Here is an 18,031-nt window from a genome sequence, read left to right on the forward strand (position 1 = left end):
CTTTGCATGAATTTGGGTGTTACCGTGTTGTCCTGGATGGAGCTGGATGACGTGAGATGCCAGTGTTGCTCCTGCCTGAAAATACTACATTCTTTCAATATGAAACCTCTGAAAGGAATCACGTAATTTTATACAATAACAGTCCTTTGTAGACTGTTTTCCTAGTACTGCTAGGACACAGCATCCTGTGTCCGTTGAGTTCTTATGTAGCTGATCTGCCCTATCAGACACAGTGGAATTTTGGTTTTAAGAGCGTAGGTACTGATGGATGGTGATAGGGCAACTGCATTGGACTGTGTTTGGAAATCGTTCTAGTTTTTCTCATGAGGTTTTTCAGGTGATTCTAAGTAAGTTACTTTGTATCATTTCTGAATGCTTACTGGCAACACTTGAAGAACCCTTTGAGAGCTGGTAATGACAGAAGTTTACTGTTGGAAGGGGAACTAGGCTGTCCTCTGATATTTTAGAATAATAATTTGTTTTTCTAAATAGAAAGTGAGCCTGGGTTTTTTGTTCCTTTGAGTTCTGAAGCGTTCAATAGTGTTTGGAGTTGAACAGGCTTTGGAGTACTAAATAATACCAGTATCATGAATGATCAATCCCACTGACTTTGGAAGGAGGAATGTAGAAGGCTGAGGTAAAACCTGTGTGGAAATGCATCACATGTCAAGTTGTAGTTTGTGGAAGAATTAATGTTTATGTAAGCTACACTTAGTATTTTGCCACTGGATTTCAAAATACATGGAGATGTGCCAAAATAATCTGAAAGTGTATGTAGCAGCAGCAGCAGTAGTTTAAGAGCAGGCTTTCAAAATGCTGAAGTAAAAAAGATATTGAATAAATACTTATTGCAATAAATATTAAAATAAATTTTAACCTCTTCTATATCTGTAATTCTTATAAAATAATCTGCACATGAGGCTAAATGATAACTCTCCTTTATTGTGGGAGGATGAATTAAAATTATCTAGGGAGAAAAATACCTTAAATCTTTGGGTGTGGGTAACACACATCAGTGTGTGTTCTCAGTGCTACAGCACAGTATGACAGTGTGTGAAAGTTCTGGCCTGTAATAGAGTTGTCAATGAGGGTGATGTTGCAAGTAACTGTAGAGAGTGCAGCAAAATGAAACCAGTGAGAGGTTTTCTGTGTTCATTTAAATATAATTCTCAGTGCATTTTCAAGAACTATTGAGAATAAATGTTAACTTTAATCCTGAATTTAAAAGAAGTTCTATAGTCCTGCTGTTTCCTTAAAGCATTTACAAAATACCTTCACCCTCCTGCCAGCCACACCAATGTATTATATTTTTTTAGAAGAAAAAATTGAGTAAGTTGCCTAGTTGTATTATTAAAAAGAAACAAGAATGTATGAGTTGTCATACTGGAAAAGATGCTCATGTATTACTTGGAGGAGTATGGCATTACCCAGTATTGGAATCCAGAGATTTGGGATTGGTTTTTCCCTTTGAAATTAATCTAGCTATATAAAAGTCCTTTTAGTTCATGTACTCTTTTGAATCATTTGAATTACACTTTTTTTTTTTAACCTTTAAAACCTTTATATAAAAAATAGTCACTTCCCCTCCTATGAAATGTTTGTCTGCTGAAGGTATTTTACCAGTGAATGTCCTTGTTTTGTTTCTTTTTAGCAGATTACTGTCTTCAAAGCTCATATCATACAGTTTTCTGTATATTTTTAAGAACTATGTTACCTCTTTATGAAATGGAGCTCTTAGGTTTTAGAAATGCATTTCCACCTGGGCTTTTAAGAAAGTCTTTCGTGGCTGTGATTTCAGTTACCTTCTCTTATCATCTTTGACATCCAGATTTTTATATTACCCAAACAGATGCAAGGGGTTATTTCCATCTGGAGGTTTTGGGGTTTTTTCCTTGTAGAATATAGGTTTTGTCACAGAACTATATTTTGCCAGTTTTCTTGGGAGTGGTGGGAATGAACTTTGTATGCCATTGAAATTTAATACATTCCCGAAGTCACTGCTTATCTTTTACTTGCTGCTGCTTTGTCTGGCTAAGATAGTTTCTGTCCTACAATTTGTTTATCTTTTCCTGCTGTACATTAGTGAAATGCCTAATTAAATAATTCTTCCCTGCTTGTAACTTAGGCTTCTTACACTCAGTTGTCCTTGTTAAGTACTGTGTGATTCTAGAGTCAGCTGCTCTAGTTTTGTAACTGAAATACAGCCAACATAACCTTTTTAGTTTATAATACATATGTAATTGCAGCCACTTTGATTGTAATCAGTTATGTTCCCGTGTTTATAGAAATAATTCATAAAGTGTACATCTGCACACTGTGTGTGACAGTGGGAAGTAACTGCAGATGGACACCTTGCTTAAGTGCTCTGGGAGTGGTGCCAAAGATCTCCTGCATACTGAGAAAAAGGAAAGTCTGTTTGATCATTGCTTTTAAGGAGCCATCAGTTTGGGAATGAAATTCTTACTCTTTAATTTAGTGCCTCTTGTTGTAACTGTCTTCGCCATTAGAGCTGGATTAAGATAGTTTTTACAAATGTCTCACCTGCAGCTGGTGGTAAATCAGCTACACGTGAAATGATTGATCATATAGTAAAAGGTGGAGGACCAGTGTGTTGCAGTGAAATCCCAGTGAGGCTTGTAAATATAGTAATAATGAATCTCACGTATATCATCTGGAAGTTAAATAGCCCTTGAAAATTAATTGTCTTTTAAACAAAGTTGTAAACAAGAAATGGGAGGACTTTAAAAACTGGAAGAGGAACATCTTTTGAAAACAAAATAGATGTTCTGAGTCATGAGTAAAATTGACGTTCAGCTTCTATATGGCAGAGTAATTTCTTCTTTTAATACAGTCAGTGTCAAATAAAGGTGATAATGAAATCTGGGTTTACATTTGAAAAATGGGAAGTATAGTAAAAAAGGATATTAAGTATAAAATTATTACTGATATTTAAAAATAGAATTCTTTCTACAGGCAATATTGTGTCACTGAAAGTTCCACATTGATGTCTCATTTACAAACAAGGTACTTTGTAATCTGGCAGTGTAAGAAAGACTATTCCTTCTACAGTTCTCAAGTAGCAGGGATGTATATCAGTGGTGAAGAGTTTGGGAATTCTCTACAAAGCAATCAAGAGAAAGCTGGAGCACTTTCAAACCCAGATGCTAATACATTGTCAGTCCTGTGTGGAAAACGTGTTGAGTGGGAGAAGTGCAATAAAAATTGTTGCATAGATAAACGGCAGTTAATCCAAGTGTGTGTTGTTCAGGAAGCATCCTGAAGAGAACATAATGCCTGTAACGTAGCTAAACTTAATTCAGTCCAATTATCCTAGAAGTCTAGGAGCATTGGATTTAACTTGGCTATTGCAAATACTAGTTACTAACTTTGGAGATGCCATTTCTGTTTCAGATTGAGCCTCAAGAGATAGCAGAAAACAGCTTTTGGGTAAAAGCTGAAGAAGAGAAATTTGAAAACCCAGAACTGTTTGCGAAACTGGCCCTTACTTTTGGAACGCAAATGAAAGGTACATTCTTGTTTTACTTTGTGTTATGCTTTAATTCAGTTTCAAACTCTGCAGTGACAGTCTCTTTTATGCTTTGTGCAATACCATGGAGTTCATACAATGGTTTTATAGCAGGAAGATTATTTAAAACGTATGTTTTTATTAAGCATAACAGTATATTACAAGAATTGCTCTTCCCTCAGTATACAGCGTGAGGGAAAGAACCTTTTGCAGTAATACCTCTGAAAAGTGGAGGGTATGTCGCAGGCGGATGTGAATTTTCTCCATAATAATTTATATTTAAATTCTAATCCTAAAATCATGCTTATCTGCTTTAATATTCCAAGCTATAGGAACTGTAAGTTGTCAGGTTCTTTTAGATATTCCACGTGTGGAGAGTCTGCGTATGAAAAATCTACTTGCTTGTATCACTCTGCTAAATTAAAATCCTCCACAAGCAATGTAGCAATTACCATATGCAGCTGAATCACCGAATCAGAACTCTGTAATATGCCTATTGTAATGTTTCTGGGAATATGGACATTGGAGCCATAGTTCTTTTCAAAGTTTTTGTGGTTTTGTCCTTGTTCTTTGCTTTCAATTTTTTCCTTTTTTGAATAGTATATGCAGTTTTCATTTAAGAAGAAAATAGTATTTAAATATGCCCCTTTAATTAGTATTTACATTTGTGTTGTAATCTAAGAAGCACACACACACGCCAGTTATGCAGTTAAACTGCTGTAAGTTAGTTTTCAAAGAGTTGAATGTGTGAGTGCACACTCTTTAAACTGTTTGCATGATACCATGGGAAAGTGTCTGATGGTCTGCTGAGTTTTGTTGGAACACAGTGTGAAATGGGTCTGCTTAACTACGAGAGAACAGTGCCAGGAGAATAAAAACCTGGCTGGAGCCTTCTGTCAAGTGTAACTGGGACTGTTCAGTATGTCACGTAAATAGCTCCTCTGCTGTTGATTTTAAATTAAAAAATCATTAATTTCTCAAACAATGTATTCAGTACAAGATGTGATGATAATACCTCGCATTGGAAGCACAGCTCCTAGCAGCTGAATATTGGTTATGATTTTGATGCTTTAATACCATCCTTAGCTCCTCATGGCTTTCAAATGGTCTTTGAGCACTTTTGAAGCTGCGCACAGCCTCTTCATTATTTCCATGATTAATGGTCAATTGATCAATATTTCATATGTGGCCATTTCCCATTAATTTGTTTCAGGCACTGAAAAGAGGCAAGTACTGTTGAAGTACGGTTCGGTAATAACTTGGGAACTAATGAAGAAACCCAATGAATTAGAGTCCAGGAAGTGGTAGATAGTGAAATAATGCTAGCTACGAATCCTTTGTCTATTTATCAGCCAGTTAAAATATGATATACTTTAGGTATGTGCAGTTCTTGGAGGTGGTTGGAATCAGATGTTTCAAGTGTTTGTAGGCCAAATCTGAATAAGCAAACCCACAGTTAGGATTTTGGATGTATGAACTGACTGTAAGCATTTTTTTTCCCTTACTTTGTGGCTTTAAGAATTAACAGCTCATGTGATGAGTTGTATTTTAACCATAGGGAGTTTTTTGTTTAAATTCATGCTGCTAGCCTACTCTCGCTTCCATCCATTACGTGAGGATTTTGTTGCTTCAACATTAAGTTGTATTGCATAGAGGTTTGTGGTATCCTGGTGGTTGTGTGTGAATTTCAGGAGTAAAAACTGCAGTTTGAAAAGTTAAGTCAAGGAAGGTCTCTCAGAGGGCCTTAACTTTCTTTTACCATTTCTTGAGAAGATGGAATTATTTTTGAATATGTCTTTTTCTGTGTTCTTTGAAACCCCTTCAGAGTTAGTCATAGCTGTGTTTTTCATAAGGTAAATATACAGTTCTTTCATTCAGAGCTCATGCTCTTTTCAGTAGTCACTGAATTTGAGCCATTAGTATTCTGCTTTTACAAATGCTTCCCACTTTCTGCTCTAAATGTTCAGATATTAAATGCAGTAATACAGAAGCATCATCTGCTGTAATTTAACACTTTTTTCCATACCAAAGTTTGATAGATTCTTGGTTCATAGCATTGCAGTGAGATTAAAGTGGTGTGGAGCTTATCAGTGTTTTTAGTGTGACAGCAAGACGGGAAAGAACCCTCAGCAGCAGCTAACACTTGCAATACAGTGAGACCCTTCTTAATGAAAACAACAAGCTTCTGCCTTGAGCTTAATTCTTTCATCAGAAATCTGAAGAAATGTTTCTGAATTCCTGAAGTGATTCTTCATTGAAAATGCTGAAAAAACTCTCTCGAAATGTTGACGTAGCTGTAGGTTTGACGTGAAAAGAAATGCCTGTTGATGTAGTTGAACAGTTCTAAAACTAGGAACAGCAGAAACTCTCCCAGCAGCTCACTGTGGTGATAGCCTGGCAGATGTTTTCCTGTTCTTCCTCGTGTTGTTCTCAGTCAGTGGCTGTAGAAAATAAGCTTGCCCATCCTTCATTGTGGCATGTTAAAAATGCTGCTGCATATTACCCAGGATATTGAAATCTTACTTGGCTGATGAGTAAACATCAGTGTGGTTTGTCTTAAAGTTTATATTAAAACTTGAAAACCTACTAGAAGTCAAGGAGAGTCTCTGAGCATTTCAGAATGATTGCATTCCATAAGCAATTGTTTTCTGCAGCTGCTGTCTGCAAAGGGACACGCTACATGATATTCACTGTTCTTCCTCACCGTTCGCCTTAACAGCCACAGGCAGCTCATAAATCCCCCAAATACTTATTTCAAGCATAATCTAGGATCAAATTTCTCTTCTGCTTTAGTTCTATTGCTTGGTGTGGTCTCCTAATGTATTACAGGAAAATGAGCTCAAGACAAATAGAAATGCATTTTATGCTCCCTCAAGAGCACAGTCAGCATGTAAAACAAATAAATGGATGAGTGGAAGAAAACTGACAATTGCCAAAAGCAATTGTGGGATGACTTAGTGTTTACTGTCTTGTGTTTCATGGCATTTTGGAATGCCAGTGGGAATTAAAACTGAAGTAAAACAAATGATAGGATATACACTTATTAAAAATTTTTGATTTCATAGAGGTTGCAGCGCTCAACTTTGGTTAAACCTCTGAATTCTATTAATGATTCTGGCACGATGAGAATGAAACTTTGGGGATTTCTTCATTTAACATAGTTTTGATTTAAGAATAACTTTATACTGGTTGTCACTAACCCATCTGCTGCCTTTGCTGCCAGAGTACTGCCTATTTTCAAGGAAGGCAGTCAAAGTTGCAGAGAAGTGGTACTTACAGGGACCAAAACTCTGTGTGTTTAAGTCATAATAAGACATTTCTGAGACACAATTTTTACTACTTAACAAATGACTGCATGAGCTTTCTGCTTGTAAAGCATAAGAATGTTTAATCACAGAGCACCAGGAACAAAAACAAATGGTCGCCAACTGATAAAATAAGTTAAAGTCAAATATACTTTAATCAGAATTTTCTGTTAAAAAGTATGCATGAGGTTAAATCTTTACTTGTTACTGTAACATTAGATATTTAATACTGATGCCCTGTGAATATATATAATGTATTTAGTTAGGTACAGATCAGTACTAACAGTCAAATTGCATTATTTGGTCTGTGAAATCAGTTACTGAGCATAGTTACGGAAACATCTATTGAACAGGGAGCAATTGGAGCATCAAAAAGTATTCCCTTTAAGACTTTGAGTTTTAGAGATCCTGGGCTTTGAACTTAGTTAACTGAGATCTAATTATCGTGGCCTCACCACAGTCTGGAAGGAATTTCTCCATTTTTCTTCAAGAGAAGTACATATAGTCCAAATTCCTCTTAGAGGCCTCTGACAAATGGACTCCAGGGCTTCAAATTTTCATTTAAGATATCAGATGAGTGTTTTGAGCTTGGAATTGTGCTTCCAGATGCACAGGTGGAAACAATGATTATAGTCTGAGAGACCATTTTGGCAAGTAAATGATATTCCAGATCAGGCACATTTGAAAATGAATGGGCTACTGTGGTGGTTGCTAATGAGTTGGGCAGTATTAACATGTGGGACAGTTATTGCATTGTGGGTGGCAATGAAACACGTGGATACATATTTCCTCATGTAGCTGGACAGAGGAAAAGAGTAAAGATGGTATTAGTTTCCAATCAGTTACTTGTTTTCTTTCGACCTGGTTAATTCAGAGAGAGAATCTAATATCATCCATAAATTTATTTTGTGACTCACGCGTTGCTTTAAAACTGAAAGCAGTGATTTTGCTGGTGAAAACATGCATCATCCTTTTACAGTTTTTTGAGTCACGACTTGAAAATTCCAGGCTTGGTAGTACTTGGTTTGCAAAATAATCTTATCATGGATTGATTTGTGTTTTGATATTTAAATAGCAAGAGGAAGGAATTCGTAATAGCAAATCATAGAATCATAGAATAGTTAGGGTTGGAAAGGACCTTAAGATCATCCAGTTCCAACCCCCCTGCCATGGGCAGGGACATCTCACACTAATCCAGGCCACCCAAGGCCTCATCCAACCTGGCCTTGAACACCACCAGGGATGGAGCATTCACAACCTCCCTGGGCAACCCATTCCAGTGCCTCACCACCCTCTCAGTAAAGAATTTCTTCCTTATAGCCAATCTAAACTTCCCCTGTTTAAGTTTGAACCCGTTACCCCTTGTCCTGTCACTACAGTCCCTGATGAAGAGTCCACCCCAGCATCCTTATAGGCCCCCTTTCAGATACTGGAAGGCTGCTATGAGGTTTCCACGCAGCCTTCTCCTCTCCAGGCTGAACAGCCCCAACTTTCTCAGCCTATCTCCATACGGGAGGTGCTCCAGTCCCCTGATCATCCTTGTGGCCCTCCTCTGGACTTGTTCCAACAGTTCCATGTCCTTTTTATGTTGAGGACACCAGAACTGCACACAATACTCCAAGTGAGGCCTCACGAGAGCAGAGTAGAGGGGCAGGATCACCTCCTTCGACCTGCTGGTCACACTCCTCTTGATGCAGCCCAGGATACGGTTGCTTTCTGGGCTGCGAGTGCACACTGAAGCCACCTCATGTTCATTTTTTCATTGACCAACACCCCCAAGTCCTTCTCTGCAGGGCTGCTCTGAATCTCTTCTGTGCCCAACCTGTAGCTGTGCCTGGGATTGCTCCGACCCAGGTGTAGGACCTTGCACTTGGCATGGTTAAACTTCATAAGGTTGGCATCAGCCCACCTCACAAGTGTGTCGAGGTCCCTCTGGATGGCATCCCTTCCCTCTGGCGTATCAACCGAACCACACAGCTTGGTGTCATCGGCAAACTTGCTGAGGGCGCACTCAATCCCACTGTCCATGTCACCAACAAAGATGTTGAACAAGACCGGTCCCAACAGCGATCCCTGAGGGACACCACTCGTTACCGGTCTCCAGCCGGACATCGAGCCATTGACCACAACTCTTTGCATGCGGCCATCCAGTCAGTTCTTTATCCACGGAGTGGTCCACCCATCAAATTGATGTCTCTACAATTTAGAGACAAGGATGTCATGTGGGGCAGCGTTGAGCGCTTTGCACAAGTCCAGGTAGATGATGTCAACTGCTCTGCCCCGTCCATCAGTTTCGTAGCCCCATCATAGAAGGCCACCAAATTGGTCAGGCAGGATTTCCCCTTAGTGAAGCCATGCTGACTGTCACCAAGCACCTTGCTGTTTTTCATGTGCCTTAGCCTGCCTTCCCGGAGAATCTGCTCCAATAGTTTGCCAGGCACAGAGGTGAGAATGCTTAAAATCATTTAAGCAGCTTATATTGCATTGTGCAGCTAGAATGTTACTTGTATAACTTTTGCTTTTGTCCCTTAACTGACGTCAAATTTGACCTTTGGCTACTAGTGTCACGGAGAAAAGCAGCAGCAGTGAGATGGAAGCAGTGCTTTGGAACATGGTCTCAACCTGCTCCCCCATGTTGATGTTTGAGTATTAAATACATATATAATTGTGTGATGAAGTGTCTTCTAGCAGATGAAAGTAAAGGATTAAAACATTATGGCTCTGTAGATAAGTTGTGAAACATCATATGGGGCCTCAGATAACTTCGTAATAATATGACAATATTCAATATATCAGGCCTACTGCTATCAAAATCACTTTTCACTGTTTGATTGATAGTCTAATTGCAAAGCACTACAAAGCTAGTTAATGCCTTCTCCCTAAAGGATCATATTAATTTCTGGCTCTTGTAATTTAGGTTGTGTATTTTGCCAGTCAAGAATGATAGTGGTGCTCTGAAGAAATTAATTATGTGTACAGTAGATCTGTAAAGGTAGTAATTAGTACATAATAGTCTCTAACTACTGGGATTGTTCCAGTACAGAATTCATTATCCATCAACTTATCTCAAGGGGAAATGATCAGGGTTCTGTTACTTCTTTATGATTAGACTTCTAAAAGACAATTCAATGATCATTTTGATATTTTCAAAATTGAAGTAAGGTTTTAATAGCCAGATTGCATTTTTCACATTATGGATGTTGGAGAAAGTATGAGAGAAAATACCAACTTGCATGTAAATTATAATTAAAGAAGACATGAACAAACTATTTTTAGATCTATAATGTAGTAATATATGTATATATTATATATATAATGCAATGTAATAATCTATAAAATAGATTAAATAGCTTAGTTTCATGTGGTCTTGTTTGAGTAATTAGAGTATTAAAACTTAGGTGCTGTGTAGTCCCGCGTTTGATACCTCTCTCTGAACAACTTTTGGGGACTCATCTGTAGTTTTAAAATACTAACAATCATGAGAAATTAGTGAAACACTGACAGAACTAACTAAAATATAGTTTAACTTGTTCATATTCTGAGTGAATGCCAGGATTTACTGTCTAAACTTCTTTTTCTGGTTAAGGAGGAAGAGGGTTACAATGTATATCTGAAAGTAGAATTAAAAGGTTGTGGGAAAAATTTAAGAGCATAACAAGCATACCAGAAAAGCTGAAGAACAGTCCAGGGAAACAAGGTGACTTCTGAGGAAGATGCAACATAAGGCATGATAAGGCGAAGAAAAAGGTTATGTTTAAGTAACACCACCTACAGCAATGATATCAACATCCTGTTTTGTCAACATTATTAATAATGCTTATTTGAAGGTAAATTTCTGTTTTAGGCTATAAAGGTTAGACTGTGATTAGTACAGGAAACCCTACTTGTGTAGAACCGTAAGCAGGTAACAGGGCTTATCCAAATGAGCCTATTGAAAACATTGTAAGGGAAATGTTCTTTTAAAATATGTTGGAAATAGTGAAGAAACTGGCTCTTAAAATAGGTGAGGTTGTTACTGTACATAAGGGGTATGATAGATGTATGCGGGTGTTGTGCTCAGTGTTTTCATTAACAGAAAGTACAAAATCATTATATGGAGACTTTAACACTTGTTTGTACTTTATTCAAGTGTTAAGTCCAATCAAAATACAACCAACTCCATTATTCCAGTTACATTGATACTAACACTCAAATGTTAATTTATCACCCACCCCTTCTTTTTTCTGCTGTTATGCTCACCAACCCTCTGTCCCCCTGAAGAGTGAAGCTCAAAAGGTGTTGCAGCAAGTCATCAGCGTCTTATTCTTTACCACAAGTTGTATGATCTTACATTCTAGTAGATCAGTAATTAGTGTCTTCTGTTTACCTTTGTTGATTTGGGGAGCTTATCAAGACTTTCAGTTCTGGTAGAGTTTCTGTACGTTTTTCTTCTGTGCCTCAAAGTACTTGGGTGACTACATTCTAATAAAGTGAATTAATAAAACTTGAGCTGTGGTAGTATTTTGATTGCCACCTACTTTCTGTGGATAACATGGCATTTGAGGTCTAAATGTCAACTTTCTTAGAGTTTTGAATTAAAAGGCCATCATGTAGGTGGGCTGCTATTCCCACCCACTTCAGCTTTCAATTTCCCTTGCTTGCGGCATCCACATGAACACCTTGTTATATACTGCATTCATATTTTCCATTGCTGAGAACACATGCCAGAAATTTTGAACAACTTAACTACCTCAGCATTTGATATCATTCTTTTTCCTCTCAAGATTATACAGTGTAGCAATGACAGACACAAATGTATTTAATTTCTTTGTGTGTTGAACAAATTAGATAATATAAACTAGGCAAATGCCCTGTCCTTAGTTTGTTTTTATTAGGCTTTAATTAAAACAACCCTTCTGGTTTGAACACATTTTTTGATACTACGGATAAGGCTGTAATATCTGTGTGCATGTAAGTGGTGTAGTCTTATTTGTTAACATCATGCAGGAGATTTTCGCATTATGTTTGCATGTGGAATACCCATGGACAGTCTTCTGTGAGGCCCTTTTGCTGCTATTCCTTGAGCCATTGAATGTTCACAATAGTTTCTGTCTTTTAATCTGTATTATACTTTTAAACTTCAATTGTGCAGGGTACCTTCATGCGAGAAGAGAATGTGCAAGTGACTACCAAATCACCCAGTCAGGAAGGGCATTTTAAAGCCCTTCATATCTTTTGTGTTCTACATTTGATATAAAGCAGGCTGATTTTTGATCTCTGAAGAAAATAGTGTGTAATTTTTTTCCTCTGTGAAACCACCCATTCTTAAAGGACAGTGTCTTATTTTACAGGGTTCTTAAAAAAACCCCCACATTTCTACAGTGACTTAAACTCTTTCTATTTATACCTCTGGCAGATATTGAGGAAAGGGAGAAAGACAGGCTAGTTGCCATGACTTCTGTTTCTTCTCCTTGCCCCTCTAGTTAAAGGAGATGTCTTTTGATCTGAATCTTATTATTTTTTAACCTTTCTGTGGCCAGGTAGTCTGCTGAAGCAGAATTCTCATTGAAATAGTTAAGTTTCCATGCATTAAATGCAGTTATGAAGTTCTTATTCTTCCACTGAAGTGACGTAATGTTTCAGGTCTGATTCTACCTCTGCAGTGTTTCTCTGTGAATATTGCACAGCTTACATTCACTGTTAGTCTTGACTGACAGATATGAAATATGCATCATTCTTCATCAGCTTGCCCTTTATGCTTGATACAGTGGAACATTTTTAGTGGCGAAAAGAAGGTTTCGTCTCATATTTTCAGTTATTTCTTAGTTAAGAGATAACCAGCAGCTGAAGAATGAGGTCGGTGCATCAAGGAAAACTATTTGCATTCATTTACATTTGGTATTTATAAAGAGAAGGAAAATGGATTAGTACTTAAAAAAATGGATCTGAATTTGATATGCAGAGAACCCCAGATCAAATGCATCAGAGAACTGGAACTTTTACAAGCTTTAAATGCGTTCTGTTTGGCCATGTTTCTGTAACACAGCTGTACTTGTAGGTATGAGAGAGCAAGCTTCAGTGTAATACAGGAGTCTCTGGTATTAAGCACAGACATGTTGGAGTAGTTCAGCTATATGCCTTGGTTTGTGGAAATAAAAAGAAAGGACTAAAAAAACCCTAACTTACAATGTGTTTGTTTCTGGATTGCGAACTGCAGGTGGCTCCCTTGGTCTTCTGATTAATTCAGGACATGGATGTTTCGTTTCCTTTTGCTCCTCATTCTCTCCTTTTCAGAAGTATATGAATCCAGACCAAAGGCAGATGCTGCTTCACAGTGTAGGGTCCCCAAATGTTTTGTGTTTTACAGGAATTTCATTTATTTGGATTGCATGCTTAGGTCATCAATCTGTATAGCTCAGTTTCACGGAAACTAAAGCAGGCTGCTTTGTTTTCACCTTTCAATGTGTTTGAAACTGTTGTCCTTATTCAACAGCAGAATCAAGTCAGATGCCATAAAGAGAAAGTTGTTAGTGTGCCATTTTTCATCCTTCTCAACTGGATTTATGCTATAGGTGGACTGTCAAACTCGAGTGGAAAAAGTTTTGCATTGTTTAAATAAACTGGTGCCTTAGATTATTGCCACTTAGCTTAGATTTATGTGTGTGTGTTTATATCTGTATTTTTATATTACTTATATGCTCTTTTTAATTCTTAAGTTATCTTAGAGTTACTTAAACAATGATCATAATAAATACATAAGAATATATTTCTTGATAAGGAAAAATATATTTTTATATTATTACCCATGAAATAAAAGCTTTTTTAACCAGAATTGTCAGGGCATTTTGTACAGGATCGTTTAAATGTCCTGGGTTCTTAAACCATGACATTAAAGTATCAAGAGAAAAAAGAAGGGGGCTAAAAGGTGTATGTGTTCTTTGTAGTCAGTTTTGCATGAGGTAGTAATGCAGCAACAGCAGAAGTAGACTCCTTCATAGTTATACTTCATTTGTAAGCTTGCAATAGTGACACAGAGAAGGATGTTAGGAATGATGCATGGGGTTTTGCTACAGCTGGGCTATTGTTCAGGAGAGCCACAGATGAGGCCTCCCAAGAATTATTTGTATGCAAGTTCCCATGTAAGTCTTCTCATGTGAGGAAGCCACTGGGCAAATGGTAGCTGTTCTATAGCACCTGCTTCTGCCGAAGGAAATGGGTGTCTTAGTTCAAGAGCATCGGTGCCCATTTAATTCATCATAGTACAAAAGGACTAAAATGAGAATAGAGCTTTAAGACTCTGCTTTTAAAAGGTTTGTGGTACATTCATAAGGGGAAAAATTAATGAGGGGCAGGTCGGATAGATGCAGTTTTGCTAGATCTCATGTTTGTTATGCTGGAGCTTGCTTTCCTTATGTGTGCAATAGTTAAAGTTAGCATTCTTTAGAGCATTGTTGTATCAGAGGGGTTTGAATTAAATAGTTTGGATACTACCTTGGTTAGCCTTACTTAAAGAACTAATGATTGCAGCTTCAAAAAACCAAATACAAGTAGTCTATGTGAATTAAATTATATTCAGATCGAGACAGATGGGAAATAGCTTGAGGTCTGGGGTATTTGAAAGTTGCTAGCTTTATTCATTGATTGCTTTGAAGTATATCATAATGTATTCCACACAATCCTATAGAAATCAAGTTCATTTTCAAAGTCAGCATTGTATCTATTCTGAATTCAGGTCAAATGCCCTGTTGTGGAGGTGATTTCTTCAGTTCTAGTGTAATTAGCACTGCTTAACCCTTTTGAAGTTTCAGTAGGATAAGTTAGTCTTCCCCCTGGAGGCTTGAGGAGTAAGGATACAAAATAAGAAACCCTGCTAGTTACTTTGTGACTCTTGCTTCTGTAGAGAGGCACTGAGTATCTGCTTTTTTTAGCGCTAGGTGTGCAACTGAGATTGTAAAGGAAGCCACGTGTGTGTATGCTTTTGCCGAGGCCATTGTTGGGTTAAGAAATCTGTGGAACCGAAGGTGTTTCTGAAGAGTATGAGTAAAGAAGCCCCTGCTACTCAGCTTTACTGCATGTTTTAACTACTAGTTTTGTCAAAAAGCTTGGGTAGTAGGATTTACGGAAGGATGTTTCCATTTGCTCTGAAGTATGACAGTTTTACAATCATAGCTTTACCCATTTAAGTATGATGGTTTTGCTGCTCGGGCAATTTTAGGTGTGTGTTGGTATTCCATCAGTAAACTTTGGGAACTGCTGATAATTCTAAAAATGTAATAAATGAATGAACCTCTTTATTTCATTCATAAAATGCTGATTTGGGAAATTCTAAGAACTGATTTTCAGAAAGTTTGGTTGGTGGTGAACTCATAGGTAAATGTTTTGGGTTAAAGGCTTGGAAGGAGAAATATTGGAGTGAGAGCAGCCATGTATTGTCTTAAAAGGTCTCTTGTAGATTGTTTTCAACAGTGTTGTGACTGAGCTGTCTTAATTATAATGCCTTACATTTTAGGTGGTAGCTTGTAGAATTCACATGTAGGTATTTGTTAGGCCCCAGTTCTCAGCATTTGAAAATGAAAGATGGCAGAGTAAGTTTTACTCTAGAGAAATGTCAGGGGAGGTAAGCTCTCAAAGGCATGCAGTGTTTTTTACTTATATTTGATGTCTCAGAGGTTCCCATTAGAAAGCAATAAGGAACACCGCTTGTCATGCACAGACAAATGGGTTACCCACGTACATCTATTCAACAAGTTTGGAATGCCAGCCTCCTGTGTGATAGCTCTCTTTGTGGTTAGTACATTCTGTACCTTGGTGGGTTTTTTTTGTTTTTGTTTTTGTTTTTTTGAAGGGAAATAGAACTTTTGTTTGCAGCAGATTTATAAAATACAGCAGCAGAAGAAAGGCAGTTTTGTATTCTGAACTGTCTATTTGGGTCTCGGTGATGCAGTGCTCAAATAAACCATAGCACATTTAACGAGGACTTCAGGACAGAGACACATGTACTAGGCACACCAGGGAAAGGCATTGTATACAAAGACTAATTAGCATGAAATATGAATACATTCATGAAGTAGTCTTGATCTATAATGCTTTTATGGAGAGTATTTTTTCCATTAATTCAATGAAAAAGAAATTCAGAAGTAAAACTGAAAAAAAGAATGAGTTGAACTGAACAAAGGTGTGGGTTTTATTTGTGTTTAAACAAAAATCTGTATTCCTGGAATAAAGCGCATGCTGTATGAATAGGTAAAAAGATTAGGTTGGAAAGAATGCTTTCACTAATGTCAAATGAGAAAGAAATAACCCTCAGAAGAGACTCTTCTTCAAGTATTTTAAGTAATTTTTTGCAAGGGAATCTAAGTAAGATACTAGAAAGAGCTATTAAATCTGAAGCTAGTTACTGAGCATGATTAAATAGCCCATTCCATGGATTTTACAGTAATTTTTTGTTAAATGAGCTGTTGAGATTATCTGTTGTGGAAATTTTCCTAAAGGGTGTCTTATCTTTTATGTGTAAGGATTTGTCTCTATATGTACATAAAATACACTGATAATGAGTTGGAGGTCAATCTCTTGTCACTTCTAGGTCAGTGTTATGTAATTCTATGCAGGATGGTTTTAAAACAATGCCTCTTTCCTTCTGATCTATTATTTCTAGCTGTGTTTTCTGAAAGCTTTCTCAATATTGGTAAAGGAAGCTCCAAATCTAGTTACTGCTGGAAAGCTGAGCATTGAAAAGTAGGTTCACCTGCAGTAAAGCCATGGAGTTGGCTGTGGTTTTGTGACCCAGGTGAAGGTCGGAAGGAAGAAAAAGTTTGGAGAAAAGGATGGAAAACAGATCAACTACTTAGCAGGAAAGTTTGTGCTGGCAATTAAGTAGGCTATGCACCTGTATTTTAATATCCTGAAAGCTTCCAGCAGCGTTGCAGGAATAACAGTGTACCTGTTTAAATAAATAATACCCCACTGAACACAAAAATGGAGTTGCAAGCAAAATTTGTGCTCTTACTTGTAAAATAATTCTTTTAAGTCTGTATTAAAGAGATGTACCCTCCATTGTTCAGCAGAATCGTAGCTAGCACATGCCACATGACTTCCTTAATGTACTTTCTCTCAAATTTCCATGAAATGCATTTTTTTCTGTAAAAGTGTAAATGGAGAAAATGTGGTCTGGTTCCTGTGCTGGTTCATATCGTGCTGACCTCAGTGATGATGTAATTACAAAAAGTGCTCCCTTCTCCATGCCTCTTGGTTTCATGTGCAAAACTGTTTTTTCTTCCTTGGTTACTGACAAGGTACGCTTTTGAGATTGCAGCTTTCATCTGATTGATAGTTGTTCCAACTGTAATGTTAGTAGGAGATGCTTTGAACAGAATATCTGTCATTGCACAAAGTTCTGCAATCTATACACAAAGTAAGGATGGATCTGTTATCTAAATGAAGGTTCTTTAGAGGAAGATACATTAAAAAGCTGTCTCAAGGATTAAGAGTTAACCATCATGCTGTTAGGTTTATGAATTCCTAGAGATACTGAAAATACTAGGTACATAGGCATTAACACAGATAAAAAGCCGGTAATTTTGTTGAGTTATTGTATTACTTGTTTATAATCTCTTAAGGATGTAAAGTTGAAATTACAACGTTGTGTATTTTGCAAGTGTTGTGTGTCTTGTTTAGTTGCAAGAAACTGAACATTCTTTACATCTTAATTCTTCTAAGAGAAACATCATTTGTTTTTTCCATTCTGTAAGTGGGAATATAATTATTTTACAATAATTATTGCAGAATAATTTCCCAGCTTCAAAAGGCAGCTGAATAAGAAATTTATGGCTTAAATGCTTTCTGAGAGCATGGAGTCCGCCTGGTAAACTGGCTGATTTTCATTGTGGAATTACCCCGAAATAGCATATTCTGAAGGATAGTATGCCTGGAATAAGTTTTGAGGCTTTCCTTTTGATGTTCTTTTGTTCTTGCATTTAAGACATTTGTATTATTAGCAGTAAGAAGCTGCCACCTTAATGAATCATTTTAGGCCAATTTTGCTTATGTTGGTAATATAAAGGTCAGCGAAACATAGGTTACATATGCTAAATTTAGAATATACTGTGGATTCTGTATGCATATACGCTTAAAATGTGCTGAGTTGAATACTGAAACCTGACTATGCTGGTGAAGGTGAGACTGGTAGCTTGTGTTTCTGAGCTATTTTTACTCCATTACAACA

At 37.2% G+C, this 18,031-nt stretch overlaps 1 protein-coding gene across 2 annotated transcripts in view; it reads left to right on the top strand.

Annotated features, from left to right (window-relative positions):
* DIAPH2 (diaphanous related formin 2) overlaps positions 1-18,031 on the top strand; it is a 231,741-nt gene that overhangs the window by 50,416 nt on the left and 163,294 nt on the right. For both annotated transcript variants that reach the window (XM_080624841.1, XM_080624842.1), the window contains one exon: positions 3,412-3,526. In XM_080624841.1, coding sequence (XP_080480967.1) covers positions 3,412-3,526 — 115 coding nt within the window. The remainder of the gene's footprint in view (positions 1-3,411; positions 3,527-18,031) is intronic.

This window comes from Psittacula echo (genome assembly GCF_963264785.1).
Source record: "Psittacula echo genome assembly, chromosome: 8".
Lineage (NCBI taxonomy): Eukaryota > Metazoa > Chordata > Aves > Psittaciformes > Psittacidae > Psittacula > Psittacula echo.